Source organism: Zalophus californianus, chromosome 5 (assembly GCF_009762305.2).
Source record: "Zalophus californianus isolate mZalCal1 chromosome 5, mZalCal1.pri.v2, whole genome shotgun sequence".
NCBI lineage: Eukaryota > Metazoa > Chordata > Mammalia > Carnivora > Otariidae > Zalophus > Zalophus californianus.
In genome coordinates this window covers 121,206,174-121,225,577 of record NC_045599.1, presented here as the reverse complement: position 1 = coordinate 121,225,577, position 19,404 = coordinate 121,206,174, and the positions used below count along the sequence as shown (strand labels likewise).

Below are 19,404 nucleotides of genomic sequence, written 5' to 3'. Positions count from 1 at the left end.
TTGTCAGGAATTCTGTCGTTTCAGTTGATAGTGTCTTCATTACAAACAGAAATTATTGAAATGCTTGCCCCACACCTTAAAAAAATACCTCAGAAGGGGGCTCTTGGATGGCTCGGTTCGTTGAGCATCTGACTCGTTTCAGTTCGGGTCATGATCTCAGGGTTAGGGTTAGGTGAGATCAAGCCCCACATCAGGCTCTGCACTCAGCGCAGAGTCTCCTTGTCCCTCTCCCTCTACTCTTCCCCCGACTTGCTCACTCTCTCTCTCAAATAAATAAAATCTTTTAAAAAAAATACTTCAGAAACATTTTAGAAAAGACTCAAGTGTTTCACATTTATCTAGACAATCAAAAGCTAAAAGAAATGAGTGAAATGTTTGCAGGCAATGTGAGAATGGTTCAAGATAATAAAGAAATTACACCCAACTTTTTTTTTATTTTTCCACACATTCAGTTAATATTTGTTGACCTTTGTTACCTATTTGTTATATTGACATGTGATATCTATTTGCTATGAAATCAGCAGTGTGACCCAATGGGCCACACTCCAGTAATCTCTGGGTCAAAATTCCAGTTCACCCACAATTGCGAGAAACGGAGAAAATTGCAAAATCTGAGTGTAAGAGGTGATTTTAAGTTTACAAAAGGATGACAGTTGTTTCTTAAGGATGTAGTAAGGATTAAGTAATGGTATATCAGACCCTGCGTTTATACGCTTCCCTTGGGCAATGTAACCCTCTCTCCATTCTGCACCCGGGCAGTAAGATTAACTTGCCATTGACTGGACTTTAGTTTTCACATTTAACCTCCCCGCTCTACCTTACCTATACACACAGGCAGGTATTACTGATTCTACAAAGAATTTTTTTTAGTATGACCTATGCTCTAGCAAATTAATCCATGCCACCCTTGTTGAGGGTTTTGAAAAATGGGTTCCAGCTTTAAGATTACTTTAACATGTTTATTTTGTTTGTAGTCAAGCTTACCATTCTAAGTATTCAGAGAGTACTGGGCAATCTGGCTGTACGAATGCAGGTAGTGAGGCAAAGAGGAAGGAGAATGTCTGAAGCCAGTTGCACCAGAATGTTTCCTGTGGGTCTTTAAGACTTAGAGCCTTGGACGCAGCACCCCAGAGAAAGCTTCTCGGTTTGTTTACTGAACAAGCTTCCTCTCTGCCCACATTCTATCCCATTCTCCCAGCCTCTGGGAGGCAAGGACCATCACTGCTGACACCCTGTAAGACTGAGCAGAGGAGGTGTCTTTTTTTCGTAAATAAGTGAATTCAAAGTGAAGCTCTACACTGCTCATAAGTTGACTTTTACCTTCTAAAATGCTAAAACAATGAGGTGAAAAGATTCAAGCACCATCTGCTACACGAATAAATAAAGAGCCCTTAAGTCTGCAGAGGTTACTAAAAGAATGAAGAGTAATGAACTGTATGGCTTCACCATCTATGTATTTCGGGGGTGAATTTTTCACCAAGGTCCTCCTTTACATTTGGGTAACATATTTCATTTTGTTTTCCACTCTCCCGCCTTCTGCAAAATTCCATTTTGTGGTGCCCCTAGTTTCTGCTATTACTATTGGAGGAAGGAAATAATGACTACATTGCAAAACAACAGTCAAGGTCCTGAAGGGTAAGAAATAATCAAAATTCTTATATTGCCATTTTTTTCTATTTAATCTATTTCTCCTTTTAAAATTCTCCCCCTCTTCACCCTTTGTCCTCTAGTTAAATTCTTACATTTAGAATTTGAGGTCTGATTCCGTTCTTGAGCCTAAATTTTATCTGATAATTTCCCAATTCAGAATCTCCTTCCTTTCTTTTTCTTTTTAAGATTTTATTTATTTATTTGACAGAGAGAGAGACAGCAAGAGAGGGAACACAAGCAGGGGGAGTGGGAGAGGGAGAAGCAGGCTTCCCGCAGAGCAGGGAGCCCGACGTGGGGCTTGACCCCAGGACCCTGAAATCATGACCTGAGGCGTAGGCAGCCGCTCAACGACTGAGCCACCCAGGCGCCTCTGGAATCTCCCTCCTTTCTAACCACTTCTACCATTCTTTCTTTTGCCTAAATTTCTCTTTTTCTTGTCATTCAGTACTCCAGAACTTTACCAAAAAACGCACTTCATTTTGAAGGTCTTTCAGGGAAAATCCATATAGCATACCGCTCTTTTATTTTTAAATTAATCTTATCTTAATGATATGGAACTGTACACCCAGGTGTTATTTACCTATTACCTTGCAGTTAAAAAAATCAGGACACAGGAAGATTGATACTGCCCACCTCAGTACCAAAGTCTGATAAACAGAAGTGGAAAGGAGAAGCCATATGGAGAGAGATGAAGAGGACCCTGTTGGAAGGAAAAGGCAATAATATGCAGGTGGATACACACATATACACACTTAGCAAGGAGAATATGGCATCAGCGCTAAGTGGAGATGGTGATGTGTGTCGTAATGTTTACCAATGTCAAAGGTAAATTGACAGTAGCAGTATCTATCAAACGTGGAATGCTCACCTTAAATCAAACACTACCAGTTATGCACTTATGAAATGAATAAATAAATCACAAGGACCCTACAGGGAGTTACCGACACTAGGCCAATTCTCTAAAGTAGTGGCATACTGTTTTTGAGGGAACATACATGTTCCTTTTATTCCAACAATAGAGTGATGCCCAGCACTTTAATACAGCACAGATAAAGGAATGATGCATTCTGCCTGGTGTATCAGAAAGCTTGAGTTTGCCAAGAGTTAAGATACTAATGAGGATGGGGAACCCAGAAAGAGAAGCATGAATAAAGGTACGGATATGTGAAAAGGCTCATTGTGCTCAGGAACACGCGGGACCAGGTCCCATGGAGAGAAGCTCGTGAAGATCGGGCTGAAAAAGGAGACGGGCAGGACTTAAGGACCACACTGAGGTTTTGACTTCTTCCTTCAATGAGGAAGGGACAGCAAAGCTTTTGAAACAGAGATGTCACAACTCATATGAAAGACTGAAACAGGAAAGTGGCAGAGGAAATCATTCTTTCATCCACTCATCCATTTGTTCAAAAATATCCATTTTGTATAAAATATACTAAATACTGGAATACAGAGTTAAGACAAACAAAAAACCACTCAAGCATAGTCCTTGCACTGATAAAACTTGCAAACTAGCAAGGGTAATAGTCATTAAATAATTACAAAAATTTAAATACAAATGTTAATATCAGGGAGCTATATGGAAGAAATAGACAGTTGCTGGGAAAGAGTGCCACGGACAACCCCAAGGAAATTTCAGGAAAAGGTGCATACATGACACTGGTTATCCACGAGGTGGAGGGAAGAGGAGAGAAAAGAAGGGGTCCAAGATTTCACTGGTGGGATATGGGTGCTATTAGCCATAATGAGAACAAAAACAAAACAAGGGAGGAAACAACAACTTTATGGCTGGTTCGCTGTGGATCAGAAAGAGCTTGAAGCACTAAGTGTCATCCAGGGGGACTGGACCAGTAAGTTGTACCAGGGGAGAATGGAATTGGCAAGAGATCTGGGGAAAAAACAGGTTCAAGGAAGAAAGGTAGGTAAAGTGTTAATGGTAGCTTCAGGATCTTTTTCCAGTAATAATTTTCCAAAGTGAATGGAAAATAGTATTAAATGCTCCTTCTGAAACAGTAATGGAGAAAGAAAGATAACTTCAGATGGTGTATTCAAATCTAAGTCCATGCCAATGGCTCTGAAATGTAGTTCTCAGACTAGCAGCATTAACATCACCTGGGAACTCATTTATGTAAAGTGTGGAGCCCCACACAGGACCTACTAAATCAGAAACTCTGGAGGTGGACCCAGAAACCGGTTTGCTAAAGCCTCCAAGTAATTCTGAGGCTCATTAAAGTTTGAGAGACTTGCCTAACACACACACATCCACCATCTCATTTTGGCTGCTGGTTATGTTTAGCAGAAAAGTTCTCAAGGTTACTACCTCTGTTTGTCCACAGGGTTCTTTCATCCATGTATTAAACATGTCTATATTATGCCTAATAGTGTGTAATGTTGAGAGGGATGGAGAATAAAGCATACAAGATTGTCCTCGACAACCAGAAACTTGCATCTTGTTAAGAAGTCAATTTAGGGGCACCTGGGTGTCTCAGTCGGTTAAGTGTCTGACTTCGGCTCAAGTCACTATCGATCTCTGAGATAGAGCCCTGGGTTGGGCTCCACACAGTGGGGATTCCGCTTGTCCCTCTCCCTCTGCCCTTCTCCCTGCTCAAGCTGGCGCTCGCTCTCTCAAATAAAATCTTAAAAAAAAAAAAAAGTCAATGAATGCATTTGAAAAGTTAAACAAGCACACAAGTGTTCCAGTGTAAGGCAAGTTAGATGAGCATCTAAGGACTAAATAAGCAGTAGGGGCACCAAGTGCCAAGCATGAAGAAACCCCTGGAAGCAGGCATTGGACCTATGATAACCAAACCTCAAAGAGGGAAAGTTTGAAGCTTGATAGGAACTTTCAGTGAGGCACAGGGAAACCTCTGCCACCTAAGAGGTTTGCTGGGCTTCTGAAGCAGTTTAACGCCATGGGAAAGTGAGTAAATTAATACTTAGGCAAATAGGTAACTGCCAATGTTTTTGACCTGGGCCCAAGGGTATGGGAGTGTCCTGGTCTGCATGTTTCAGCACCCGCAGCAGCGTGACTGAAGGTCAGTCAAGTGCCCTTTTAATAATGCTTTATATATCCAAAGCTATCAGCAATTACCAAAATGCTGCCTAAGAGGCATTTATGAATAAAATGTTCCAGTTCTAAATCATCCCCTAGCATTTACCTAAGGGGTTTCTCAGAGATTGCATGCGGGAAAGAGAGCAATGGGGCGTGGCAGTTCTGTTGGGTACACACCTCGTGCAAGACACGCTTTCAAGCTCAAAACTATTATTTAATGCGCTAAGTACAAACGCTACTTTCCGTTTTTCCCTAGCAAGGAAGAGGTTACGATGGTAGCCGAAGTAAACCGCCCTCCAGGACCCAGCACTCTCGGCCCGTACTGGCCTCCGAGGGGCTCTGGGCAGGAACCCCACCTGAGCGTGGGAAAGAAAAGAAAAGAAAAGAAAAGAAAAAAGAGAAGAGAAGAGAAGAGAAGAGAAGAGAAAAGGAAAGGAAAGAAAAGAAAAAAGGAAAGGAAAGAAAAGAAAAGAGAAAAGAAAAAAAGAAAGAAAGAAAGAAAGAAAAATTGGTGGAGAGGAGGCAGTAAGGGAGGCACAAGGTTTTCTAAGAGTCTGAAAATGGAAATCCTCCAACCCGGATGCCTGCGCCTCAAGAGCGCGAGCGAGCCCCGGCCGGAGCACCACAGGTTTCTCCGTCAGACGGGGAAGATGACCAGGCGAGCGCTCCAGTCCGCGTTCCCCTTCCCACCGCCACGCAGCGACGCGGCCAAATAAGGGAGGACAGGGAGGACACGGCATACCACCCCCGCGACGCCCAGCATCCGCCGCCTCCACGGCCAACTCGCGCGGACCGGTGGCTAACCTGCCCCGAAATCCCCAACGCGAGGTGCAAACCTGTCCCCTGCTGCCGTCACCCTTACCCGTCCCTCGACCGGCGCGCCCTCCCAGGAGGCTGCTCGCCAGGCGGAGATGCTAGCCGGGGAGGACGCGTGCCCGGGAGGACGCGAGCGAGCCCTGAAGGGCGCGGCGGCGGCGCTGCCAGACGCCCTCCTGCCCCCTTTCAGCTTCTCTCCGCGTGCTTCTACACCCGATCTCGCCCGGCCGGGGGAAGCGGCTGCAGAACCGCGCAAAAGTAGTCACCCGAAGGAGCAGCGAGGCAAGGCAGGCGTCGGCGCGTCTCGGTGTCCCGGAGACGGCGCCACGGACGCTAACTCGTAGGTTGGAGCGGGCGGGTGCATGCAGAGGAGAGGACGCGGGCACCACGCAGGGTTTCGTCTGCGTTCTGCCGGCGCGTGGCCTTCTTCACTGGCACGTTACCTTGGACCAGACGCCCCCGGTGAGGCGGGCGGCGGCGCAGAGCGGGGACCAGGCGGAGAAGAGTTTGAGAGCCGCCATATTCCGGGCCGGGCGTGGAGGAGGCGACGCGCTGAGGCGCGCGCGTGAGTGTGTAGGAGTGCAGCCGGGCCGCAGCGGCGTCAACGCGAAGGGAGGGAAGGGAAGGCGCTCGAGGGGCTGGCTGGAGGCTCGACCGCGCGTCGATGACGTCCTCCTCTCGCTCGCCCACTGAGGCCGCAGGTTTAGAGAGACGCGAGGCTGGGAGGGGCCCGGCGGATAGCGTAAGCCGGGTGCAGCCGGGACGGATGGCGGGGGAAGCTTCCCAGCCCTGCGGCGGCCGAGTCCTTTCCCCGCGCCTTCCAGGCAGCTGCATGGGCGCGCACCTGCAAAGCACACAAGGAAATTAAATAAGACCTTAGCTTCCTTAGCAAGTACACCTAATGCAATGAATAATCAGTCCAGTTTCAAGTCTCCATAACAGCATTTGCCCTTTTACTGTATTCTTTTAGCTCTTTTTCCCTGATGAATATTATTTTAATCAAAATCAATGACGGAATAGGATACCAAGTTAGACTATCCAATCACATTAGGAGAAATTAACCTAGTAATGCTCTGTATTTTCAACACATCTTAAGAAGTTGGAAAGAGGTGAAACTCGGGTATTAAAACTTAAGTCCCATTACTAGTCCTAATAGAGCAGCTACTGTACTGTAGCTTACAGAATGTGAAAAAGCTAACATTCACCGCTGAGTCTGCCTTTCCACTTTCGCCCTTCCAGAGGGCATATGAAATGGAAAACAACTTTGTCTAACTGTGGTCATATGACTCCCTCTTCTTGGCTGGTCTCACTCTGTTGCTTTTGGCTAAACTAAAGACAGATTTCAAGTCTTGTACTCTGTGTGACTCTAATTCTTATGAGAAAAAAATCAGCCTCACTAGTCTATGGTCAAGACACTACTAGTTTTTTGGTAGTTCACTGGCTGTGTTTTATAGTTTTTAGATAAAATAGGAGTAACTTGAACAAATTACAGAAAAGTTCTGTACAGATTTCCCTCCTGGTTCCACAAAGCCATTTCAATTCTAGTCTGTGTAAAAAACCTATTTTTTTGAATATCCGAATTTTTCTGAACTAATAAGAATAGTCCCCCTTGCTTTGAAGGACCGTTTTTGACAAATATATTCTGGAAACTTTTCTTTGTGTAATCATGTACAGCTTAATTTACCCGTTCTTAAAAATTGGAAGAATTGAATTGAATTCAGATCTTTTAAATAAACGGTCTGATTCCAGAAATGCAATAAGGAAAGTTTATTTTGTATTATGTCATTTTATGTATGTGTATATATATGTATCTCATGCGTTATGTTATTTATGTACATATATACATTCATTTTTGTGTGTATATATACATTTATATCCCTTCTCTATCAATTGAATATAGACAATTTGTCAAAGTTAGATTGTAAATTGTCATTCTCTGCTTGAGGGATTTTTGTTTAAATTATCCTAAGATACTATTTATTAGCATATACTATTTATTAGCATCGTCTCTCATTACTCATTAAGACATCCTGCCCTCAGATGGAGTGTTTACTCCTCCAAGCTGTTAAACAGGGGCGGGGCATCTGAAGACTTGTTTTTCAAAGGTTGTTTGACTGGCAAAACTAGTAATAGGAGTTTTTTTTTTTAAGATTTTATTTATTTGTTTGAGAGAGAGAGAGAGCACAAGCAGGGGAATGAAGAAGCAGGCTCCCCCATTGAGCAAGGAACCAGATGCGGGGCTCAATCCCAGGACGCTGGGATCATGACTTGAGCCCGAGGCAGACGCTTAACCGACTGAGGCACCCGGGCTCTCCAGTAACAGGAGTTTTTAACTAGGTCATTTGAGTCAATTAAAAAAAAAAGTATGCATGCTTATTGTATACAATGGTTTGTTAATATATGGAAAACAAATCCCTTCAGACAAATAATTTTCCTCTAGTGGATTTGAAAGACATAAATTTGAAATTTTACATAAATCTGTAAATATATTGTTTTATAATGCAAATCATCTCCTAATTTACTTTTGTGTTATTTTCATAGATTCTTTGAAGTAGTGCCTTGTATTAACTAATGTGCATTTAATATTCAATGGATAAAAAGTGAATTAAATTTTACTCACAATGTAGGGGAAGAAAAAGTAAAATAAATACATAAAATGTTTGGAGAGGGGGGCACCTGGGTGGCTCAGTCGTTAAGTGTCTGCCTTCGGCTCAGGTCATGATCCCAGGATCTGGCCGGCGTTGGGCCTGGTGCCAGGCTCCCTACTCTGCGGGAAGCCTGCTTCTCCCTCTCCCACCCCCTCCCCCTCTGCTTGTGTTCTCTCTTTCACTGTGTCTCTCTCTGTCAAATAAATAAAAATCTTAAAAAAAAAAAAATGTTTGGAGAGGGTTCAACTCCAGGAATGAAAATGAACATTACTACATTAGGGCGCTAAAGAAACTTAAAGGAGCAAAACACACCAGAGAGATTTTGTATGCATTCAAGTCTGATTGTGTTACTTCTGCTTAAAACCCCTCAGTGATTTTCCCCACTGCCTTTAAGATCCAAAGTTTACGGTTCCTACCCTGGCATAGAAGGGGATCATCTCCTCTGGTTTTTCTTCCCCCTGCATTATTTCCTTTATATTTCAAGCTATTCAGCACTTGCCTCTTAACTTCCACAGGATGAATTCACACCACAGACATTGATAGCAAATGGTAAAGAACATGGACTCTGTGTGTAGCTAGGCTGCCTGGGTTCAGATATCGGCTCTGCTATTCTCTAACTGGGGTGGGGGTGGTCCCCGTGGTTAAGAGTTTAAAAAGAGCTGCAGAATGCAAGATGTAAGGTCATGTCCAGACCAGTGTCTGTTTGCAGTATTCAGGTGCTAGAAGATTAAACTTGTGAACTTATCTATTTTTCAGATGTTTTCTATATTTTCATAAACTGGAAAATATCAGGCAGGATTTAAACCCTGGACTATATGGTATTAAAGACTGCTTTAATCTTTACACCTCCATCTTTTATGAGATGTCTTTGAAGCTGACCCTAACACCCACGTTTCCCTTGTTCTGCCCAAGTACCCAACTTCAGTTTCAGTTTCTCTCTTAGCTGTTTGATGGCAGTCACTTCCTAGATAAACTTCTTTTCTCTCAGAGTTAACCACCTCTTAAATGATGATTTCCAATACAGCTTTGGTCTTCTCACACACTCTCCTGAACTTTTCAGGAATCCTCATAGGCTACAAATTAAAGTTCAACATCCATTTGTAGCCAAGATCTCTCTAATCCAGGCTCAGCAAACCATATAACCTTAACAGCTTTATAGAAGTACTTCAGAGGTTCCACAAACATTATATTTTGAAATTAAATCTTAAATTATTTTCTAGCTACTCTATCAATCCTAACAAAGCAGTAGCATGTACACTCAATTGTGATGTATCTCTGATTTCAACATACTAAAGCTTACCAGATTGCAGTTGGGAGGCAGACCTTAGAATAAAGTCTATCCTCTCAATGCCTATACTTGAACTTAAAAAATTAGTCAGTGATAATGAAGGCTGAGGCTCTGTACTTATCTTTTTATCATTTTCACTTCTGCATGTTGACACATAATTTTGTATAGATGTATAATACCTGCATGCCCTGCTCAGACAAATTTACTGCCTAGCATTATTTCTCATTACAGCATAGTAGTTTTTCAACAAGAACACCTAAAACACTTCTTGATAATGTCGTACTATAGATAGCATTAGAAGTTGTTTTCAATTTTGGTCACTTCATATTCAACATTTGTATATGTAAACAAGAAGTAATCAATATTATTAGTGATTGACTATTGAAGCAAACACTTTCTGCTACTTTTCTTACAAGCTTCTGATCTACTTTAATTGAAACAGATTTTAGGGATTTTAGGGCGAGCTGCAATATAAATCAGAATTTTCTTAGTATTGTGCACCCAAATAGAAAAACAAAAATAAGGAAACCATCAGGCCTAACCCCATGGTTGCAAAGTTTTTGTTCATCAAAAGACCTTTGTTATCTTCATTGACTTCATTTATACCAGAAAAAATATTTCACAATTAAAATGAAAAAAATCACATTTAAATTATAAAGTACCACTTTTATCTATTTTATATTACTTGGGTTATAAATACAATTTTATTTGAAAGTAAACATTTACTAATTATGTTTGGAAACTGTGGTTTTAGCTAACTCAGCCCATCTTCTGTTCCCCATATATACCAAGGGCCTTCCGACATGGAGTCTTTGTTCAAGCCTTCTTTCCTATTATTAAAATAAAATGCAGGGGTGCCTGGGTGGCTCAGTTCGGTTAAGCAACTGCCTTTGGCTCAGGTCATGATCCTGGAGTCCCACATCGCCTGCATCGGGGCTCCCTGCTCAGCCCGAGTTGGCTTCTCCCTCTGGCCCTCCCCCCACTCATGCTCTCTCTCTCTCTCAAATAAATAAATAAAATCTTAATAAATAAATAAATGAATAAATAAAATGCAAAGGGGAGACCCTCCCCCTCTCATGCTCTCTCTGTCTCTCATTCTCTCTCTCTCAAATAAATAAATAAAATCTTAATAAATAAATAAGTAAATAAATAAAATGCAAAGGGGAGACCAAACTTGAAAATTCCCTAAGCAAACAAAATCATTTAAGCCATGTAAGCAAAACTAAATCTTATTTCATGAACATAAGTGAAACTTAGGTTATTTCTTATAAATGCCTCTGATAATCATAAAATAAACAAGTCATCTTCCTAAACTGCTAAAAGATATACACTGAAAATTTTTTATTACGGTGTAATTGACATAACATTATATTAGTATCAGTCGTACAACATAATGATTTGATAATTGTATATATTGCGAGATGATCACAACAATAAATCTAGTTAACAGCCATCACCACATATAAATACAATTTTTTTCTTGTGATGAGATCTTAAAAATTACATATTAGACAGTATTATTAGTTATAGTCACCACGCTGTCTATTACATCCCATAATTTATTTATTTTATAGCTGGAAGTTTGTAATTTTTGACCCCCTTAATCCATTTTGCCTACTGCCTACCCCCTCTGGCAACCAGCATTCTGTTCTCTATGACTTTGGGGCTTTTTGTTTGTTTTTCATTTTTTAGAATCCACATACAAGTGAGATGATATGGTATTTGTCTTTCTCTGTCTGACATTTCACTTAGCATAATGCCCTCAAGTTCCCTACATGTTGTTGTAAATGGCAACAATGTCTTTTTTATGGCTGAATTTTGTATATATCCATATACATAAAATGTATATATACACACATATATAAAACAATATATCACATTTTCTTTATCCATTCATCCATTGATGAACACATAGACACAGTTTGCTTCCTTGCCTTGGCTATTATAAATTATGCTGTAGTGAACATGGAGATGCATATATCTTTTGAGTTAGTGTTTTCGTTTCCTTTGGATAAATACACAGAAGTAGAATTGCTGGATCATATGATAGTTCTATTTTTAATTTTTTGAGGAAACTTCATCCTGTTTTCCACGGTGGCTGTACCAATTTATATTCCCACCAGCAGTGTACAAGGTTTCCCTTTTTTACACATCCTTGACAACACTTATTATTTTTTGTCTTTTGGATAATAATCATACTGACAGGTATGAGGTGTTAGCTCATTGTGGTTTTGATTTGCATTTCCCTGATGATTAGTGTTGTTGAGCACCTTTTCATGTACCTGTTCATTGGGTGATTTTTTTTATTTTTATTTTTTATTTTTTTACAGCACAATCCGACTAGTTGTGCTCTAAGAAAACTATTAATGCCTGCAATAATATATTTCAAAAAAATGCTGCCAAGAGATTGTGACACCCTTTATTTATTTCTGCATCATGTTCCATGTATTTTATTTTACCTGCTCAGTAGAGCAGAAGTCAGGGTCACTTATCCAGCCATAGGAACCAATTCATTACATTATAGTACATCATTTTGAAAGTTTTATTATGCCACCACTAAAAAGTAAAAATTTTAAGTATGTGTGGAAATGTTTAGGATAATTGTAAAAAGCAGAATTCAAACTGTATTCAATAATGATCACAGCTGGTTATATAGTTTTACATAAGGCCAAAAACTGAAAAAGACCACTGAAAAAATGAAAAAAAAATACATATATAATGAGAGCAGGACTTTAGGTATTTTCTGTCATTGTTTAAAATATTGTATAACTTTTAATTAACCTTTAATAGCACTATACGTATAGTTTTTTTTTTTTTTAAAGGTTTATTTATTTATTTTGAGAGAGTGAGAATGAGAGAGAGAGCGTACATGAGAGGGGGGAGGGTTAGAGGGAGAAGCAGGCTCCTCGCCGAGCAGGGAGCCCGATGCGGGACTCGATCCCAGGACTCCAGGATCATGACCTGAGCCGAAGGCAGTTGCTTAACCAACTGAGCCACCCAGGCGTATAGTTTTGATGTGAGTTCAAAATACCCATTTCAGGATCTCAAGGTATTTGTACCCCCATGTTCGTCACAGCATTATTCACCATAGCCAAGATGTGGAAGCAACCTAAATGTCCATTCACAGGTGAATGGATAAAGAAAATGTGATATATGCATACCTTACAAAAGAAGGAAATCCCGGCGTGTGTAACAACATGAACGAACCTGGAGGAATTATGCTAATTGAAGTAAGTCAGCCACAGAAAGACGAATACTGCATGATTCCACTTATATGAGGTATCTAAAAGGAGTCAAATTCATAGAAGCAGAGAGTAGAATGGTGGTTGCCAGGGACTCGGGGAGAGGGGATGTGGGATTTGCTATCCAACAGGTATAGAGTTTCAGGTATACACAGTGAGTCAGTTAGAGATCTGCTGTACAACGCTGTGCATGTAATTAATACTACTGTATTGTGCATTCAAAAACGTGTTAAGAGGGTCTATCTCATGTGAAGGGTTCTTAACAAAATTTACATGTTTATGTATTTTATATGTATATATATGTATATACATACAAATATGTATTTCCAATTTGGTTACTAACTTTGCCTTCTCCAGTCTCAAACTGGGAATCCAAGGAGTGTTTCAGGAGACTGGATGTTGTGTTTCACATCACACACTAATCGTTCTGCGGTAGCCCACAATGGAATGGCAGTGATAATCTTCCAATATGTACTTCTCTGTAGGTGAATGGAGGTGGCGGCCTTCAGTGAAAGGCATCTACATGTACATCAATGAAATAAAGCTATTAAGTTGGAAAAATAAATGAATCAACAAGATAAACATCTCCCCACTTATCAACCATTAATGGACACTAGTCAGTGCCCAGTAGTCTTGAGCTGTGCTACCCTCCAGGCATATCTACACTGTGGGTTTTCTGCCTCCCTCAGAGTAACCTGCAGTCCCATTTGTTGATGTCTAACAAAATACTTCTGAATGCTTAAAGGATAGAATGGACAAATATACTGACTAGTCCTAGAACATAACCAGTCTAAAAATATTGAAGTGCTATTCACTAGAATGCAGTTAGGAAAGTACTGGGAAGAATTCATAGATACCTTTACCAGGGGATACTACACAGTAGTTAAAAAGAATAAGAGAGATCTACATGTACTTACAGGAAAACTTCACCAGGATATATTGTTAAAGAAATCAAGTTGCAGAATAATGTGTATGATGTGATTTCATTTATGTAAAGAGGAATAAACCAAAATTATATATTTGTGGTATTTGTATGGAAAATCATAGAAAGATATCTGAAAGGAAACTAAACTCTTAACAGTGGTAATTCTAGAAGGTTAGAGAGAGTAGGAGTCCAAAGTGAAGGGCAATTTATAATTTTCCATCTATCTGCATTGCCTTGTTTTAATTTTTACTATATGTAATTAGATACTATTTGTGTAATTTTTTAAATAAAGAATCAACAATTATCCAATAATTTCTTAAACTCTTAATTGGGTAGACCCTGAAATATTAAAAAGAATGACACACTTCAATATCTCCAAGACATTGACAAGTCAAAAAATCAGGGTAAAGCCCTATGACAGTATGATTCTATTAAAAAAAAATTGCTTTTGTTTATTCATAGATGCCTGGGAGAATATTTATAGAAAGTTCAATAGTAGCTACTTTTATTTCAGGTGATTTTCGCTTTATTCCTTATGCTCTTATAATTAATATTCTTTTATTTCATTGTGGATAAAAAGGTACATCACCTCCACCTTCTTTTTTAAATATCTATAGATATCTGTTCCTGAAGAGGTGATAAAAACAATTTTAAAATTTCAAGTCATCAGATGTTTGTCCTAGAGCAGGTTCTCTTCTATACAGCAGAAGTATAAGAAGGAATGAAATATATTCCTTTCTTTCAAGGGACTAAAAGTCCAGTTTTTTGTTTTTTGCTTTTTTCTAAAGATTTTATTTATTTGAGAGAGTGAGAAAGAAAGAGAAGGAGCAGGGGGAGGGGCAGAGAGAGAGGGAGAAGCAGACTCCCCACTGAGCAGGGAGGACAGACAGACAGATGTGGGGCTTGATCCCAGGACCCCAGGATCATGACCAAAGCCAAAGGCAGATGCTTAACTGAGCTGCCCAGGCACCCCTAGGAGTTTAGTTTTTGTAAGAAATATTTTTTTGACATTGCTTAGAGAAGAGCTAGAATCTAATGATTTGGAAACAAGAGAGTCACATTCTTGTTATAGTTAAATGAATAGATTAAAAAATTATGTCTTTTGTGTTTTAGAATAACCTGTGGCCCTCCTTTCTGGCGATAATTGAATAGCTGTGCAATAATAATTGAATTATCTATTGAAAGTCAATCCTAGTAATAAAACTAGATTCTCTGCATGTTAGAGAAGGCTTATTTTTACATCCTTTTAGTTGAGGGGTGGGGCAGGAAGAGGAACAGAGGCATTGCCCATAGCCAGACCTTTCATAAGTGTACCCATCAAATCATGATAAAAGAAAAATCCATCCAGAAAATATTACAACTATAAATATATATGCAGCTAGCATCAGAGTTTCAAATAAATGGAGTAAAAACACAGAAACAGAGAGAAATAGACCATTCAACAATAATAGAGACTCCAGTATTCAACTTTCAATAATGGATAGTATAACTAGGTAAAAAGATGAACAAACTTATCAAATGATTTTCAAAAAGATGCCAGAACTATTCAATGGGCAAGAAATAGTCTTTCCAATAATGGGATATCCACATGCAGAATAAAGTTGGACCCTTTCTTCATACCATAAGCAAAAATTAACACAAAATGGATCAAAGACCTAAATGTAAAATGTGGTAAGCTATAAAACCCTTAGAAGACACAGATGAATTTCATGACCTCAGATTTGGTGGTGGGTTCTTAGATATGACACCAAAAATATAAGCAGCAAAAAAAAAAAAAAAAAAGGACACCATTAAGAAAGTGAAAAATGACCCATGGAATAGGAGAAAATATTTACAAACCATATATCTCATAAATGATTTCTATTTGGAATATATAAAGAAATCTTACAAGTCAATAATAAAAATTTTAATAGCCCATTTAAAAATGCACAAAGGATCTGCATAGACATTTCTCCAAAGAAGATACATAAATGGCCAATAAACACATGAAAAGATACTCAACACCATTACTCCTTAGGGAAATCCACATCAAAAACAATACCACTTACACCCAGGAGGATGGCTAGAATCAAAAAGTGAAATAATAACAAGTGTTGGCAAGAATGTGAAGAAAATAGAACCCTTACATACTCGTGGGAAAGTAAAATGGAAAACAATCTGCAAGTTTGTTAAACAATTAAACATAGACTTGCCATATGACATAGCCCTTCATTTCTTACCCTAAAAAAAGTGAAAACATATGGTCACACAAAAACTTGTACAGAAATGTTTATAGCAATATTAATTGCCAGAGGTGAAAACAACCCAAATTTCCATCAACTGATGAGTAGGTAAACAAAATGTGGTAAATCCAAACAATAGAATCTTATTTGGTAAGAAAAAAGAATGAAGTACTGATAACGTGCTACAAAAATGGATGAACTTGAAGATGTTATGTAAGCAAAAGGAACTAGTCACAAAGACCATATATGATTCAATTTGTATGAAGTACAGCACAAGTGGAAGCCATATCCATTATCACAGAAAGTTCTATTGGACAGCACCGGTCTGTCCAATAGTAATAAAAAAGCTGCTTGTCCTTTGGCATGAATAATTTCTGAGTCTTTTAAGAGTTGGGAGCAAACAATTAGAAGTTGGATTCTTACAAGAATCTGGGACATGAGGAGATTTGACTTCAGAAAGGAGAAGGTAATATGATAAAAGCGCAAAAAGATTTGAATCTGCCACACTGCTAACTCTGAAGACAGATGAAAGGGCCATGAGTTAGGGAATGTAAAAAATGCAGCTCTAGAAGCTGGAGAAAAACAGGAAATGGATTCTTCCCTAGAACTTCTAGAGGGAATACGCCCTGTTGACCCCTGTTGAAACTGATTTTGGAATTCTGACCTCCAGAGCCATAAGAAAATAAATATGTGCTGTTTTAAGTCACTGATTTTGTGGCAATCTGTGACAAACTAATATAAACCGAATGGAGACCTTAGGCAAGTTTCCTTGCCTTTTCCAGCTTCTAGAGATTACTCACATTTCTTGGCTCATAACCCCCTTTCTCCATCTCTGAAGTTGGCAAGGGTGAGTCAAGTTCTTTCCATCGGGCATCACTCTGACTTCTGCCTCCTTCTTCCACTTTTGACCCTTGTGATTACAGTGGGCTCACCCAGATAATCCAGGGTAACATCCTTATTTTAAGTTTAGCTGATTAGCAATGTCAATTCCTTCTGCAACCTTAATTTTCCTTTGCCATGTAAGGTAACATTCACAGGTTCTAGAAATTAGGACGTAGATGTGTTTGTGGGACCATTGTTCTATCTACCGCAATGGGTCAATCATCCTCTTAATAAAATTGAAGATATTATTCAAAACTTTGGTTGGATAGTTGCTCACCTCTCCCTGGAAAGGAAAGGAGGTAAAATATTCAGAACTTTGTGTCTGATTGGATGGAACTGGAATGGGGCTGAGTGAGTTATAGGATTCATAAATGATTCCAAGATAGGAACTGGGGGATCACAGATGAGCCAGGAAATGATAATCCCAGGTTTGGACATTTTAAATTTGAAATGCCTATGGCATTTGCAGTTGAAATGCCCCATAAGCAATTTCATATAACAGTATATGGAAGTATGAAGCTCAATGAAGTGGTTTAGGTTGGAGATAGGATAGATTTGGGTGTCATTGTATACATTGTATACATCATAGCCAAATCATGAGAGTGAGAAATGTTAAACAGGGCAGAAAGGATCTGAGAAGTAAGAAGAGGAGATGGTATTCGAACACAGGTCTCTCATAGTCTGAAGGCACAGTTGGTAACTAGTGTGATACAGAGCATCCCCAAAGGGCCAGTGGTAAAGCAGCTGAGGTTTGGGAAAGTGGAGAGATGGGGAAGAAGGTGAGGGTGGTAGCACATATGTGGAATGATCAGAGATCTAGGAGCCAAGAGAAGGGAAGTTCTAATCTCTACCACTCACTAGTTGTGCTAACTTAAGCAAGTAATTTAACTTTTTCTGAGCTTCAGGTTTTTACCTATGACACGTGGAAAATATATCTATTTGCTTCACTGAGTTGTTGAGACTTAGAGATAAGGTGCAGGAATTCTCTGGGAAGTTAAAAGTGCTACACAAATATAATTTACTTGAACATAAAAGTAATTCCTTTTTTTCTTTTTTTAAAAGATTTTTATTTATTCACTTGAGAGAGAGAGAGAAAGAACAAGCTGGGAGAGGGGCAGAGGGAGAGGAAGAAGCAGGTTCCCTTCAGAGCAGGGAGCCTGATATGGGACTCGATCCAAGGACCCTGAGATCATGACCTGAGCCAAAGGCAGACACTTAACTGACTGAGTCACCCAGGCACCCCAAGTAATTCTTTTCTGATACCACTACCACTCTGACTTAATATGTGAGCTGTAAGTCATGTTGTATGGACCAAAATGTGTTTTTGCCTCAGAATCTGAATCAGAAAAAAATTACATATGTTTTATTAACATCATATACACACATAAGATATATTATGCAGGATATATGTGCAGGTATGGTGGAGGGGGTTTGGTAAGACTGAGAAAAACAATAGAGACTGCATACTACTACTGATGTTAAACTATAAAATGTGGTCAGATTGACTGAACATTGGCCCTTTCGATAATTTTCTGTTAGGGACTTGAAGAATCTGAAGTTTTTAATCTTCTGTATCTACTTAGGAAAACTGGTTAAAGCTCACTGGGAATAAGAGTAAAGGATTGATAAAAACCATGAGGACCAGGTGGGACAGGAATGAGGAAGGAAAAGCCAGACAGAAGAGGTTGTTTAAAACCATATTATGGCATCACCGAGACCTCCTGTGCTTCTGTTGGTTATGAAAGAGCAAGATTTTCTTTCTGGCAGTGGTCTCAATCTTTCTGCTTTTCAGATATCGTAGGCATTACAAAGGGATTAGAGACCATACAATACCGTCTGTAGTGAACATTTGTGTTTTTGCTGCTCAGTAGCTAGCCTCCAACCACCCTTTTCTCAGTACCGCCAGTTTTTAAAATAAAACTTCCTTTCTTTGCTTTCAGGTCTAATAGTTTGGCAGGGGGGGATGGACCCACCTGCTCCAAGGGACAATGATGCCCTGGGGACAGTAATGGGCTCAGGGATGAGCCGCTGATCAAATTCAGGTGCATGAGGTCCAGGCTTTTAGATTTTGTTCTGGTTGTTAGGAGATAAGGCTCTTCTTTTTGACTGGTTTCTAATTTAAAGTTGGGAGCCAATGCTGCTGGCAGCCTTTTTCCACCATTGGTACCACCTGTTTGAAAATGGAGCCAACAGAGAGGCAAGAGGAATAGGCAGTTCGAGAGAGACCTGGTTCTAATGACGTTATTTGGGCCTCTGTTTTTCAGTTACATCATTCAATAAACTGTTGTTGTTGTTTCTGTTTTTAGCTTATGCCATTTTAGGTCTAATTTCTTATCTGTTACAACGAAAAAGCTTCCAGTTGATTGTGGCGTTGGAAAATATCCATTCTCCTTTCTTTCCAGAGTAATGGAGCTGTGGTGACCAACTATTTAGCATTGAAAATCCTGTGTCTCATGGAAGCCCTAAGTTCCAGACAAACTAGGATCGTTGGTCACCCTAGGAGGCTCATGGGCTGTTTGTAATAAAGCCTGCATTTTCTAGCTTCTTATACCATGTGATTAAGTTCTGGCTAGTTGGATGTAAGTGGAAATGGTCAATGCAGCTTGCAGGAAATGCCCTTAAAAGGAAGAAACGTGATCTGCCTTTCTTCCTTTCTATTGGCTGGAATATGAATATAATGGC

The 19,404-nt window shown here is 39.7% G+C and overlaps 1 protein-coding gene across 3 annotated transcripts in view; it reads right to left on the bottom strand.

Annotated features, from left to right (window-relative positions):
• OXCT1 (3-oxoacid CoA-transferase 1) overlaps positions 1-6,178 on the bottom strand; it is a 128,268-nt gene extending 122,090 nt beyond the window's left edge. Inside the window, exon 1 of one of the 3 annotated variants that reach the window (XM_027606090.2) lies at positions 5,959-6,178. In XM_027606090.2, coding sequence (XP_027461891.1) covers positions 5,959-6,036 — 78 coding nt within the window. In that variant the 5' untranslated portion in view covers positions 6,037-6,178. The remainder of the gene's footprint in view (positions 1-5,958) is intronic. The other 2 variants (XM_027606091.2, XM_027606089.2) reach the window with 2 other exon arrangements.
• Between the last annotated feature and the right edge of the window lie 13,226 nt (positions 6,179-19,404).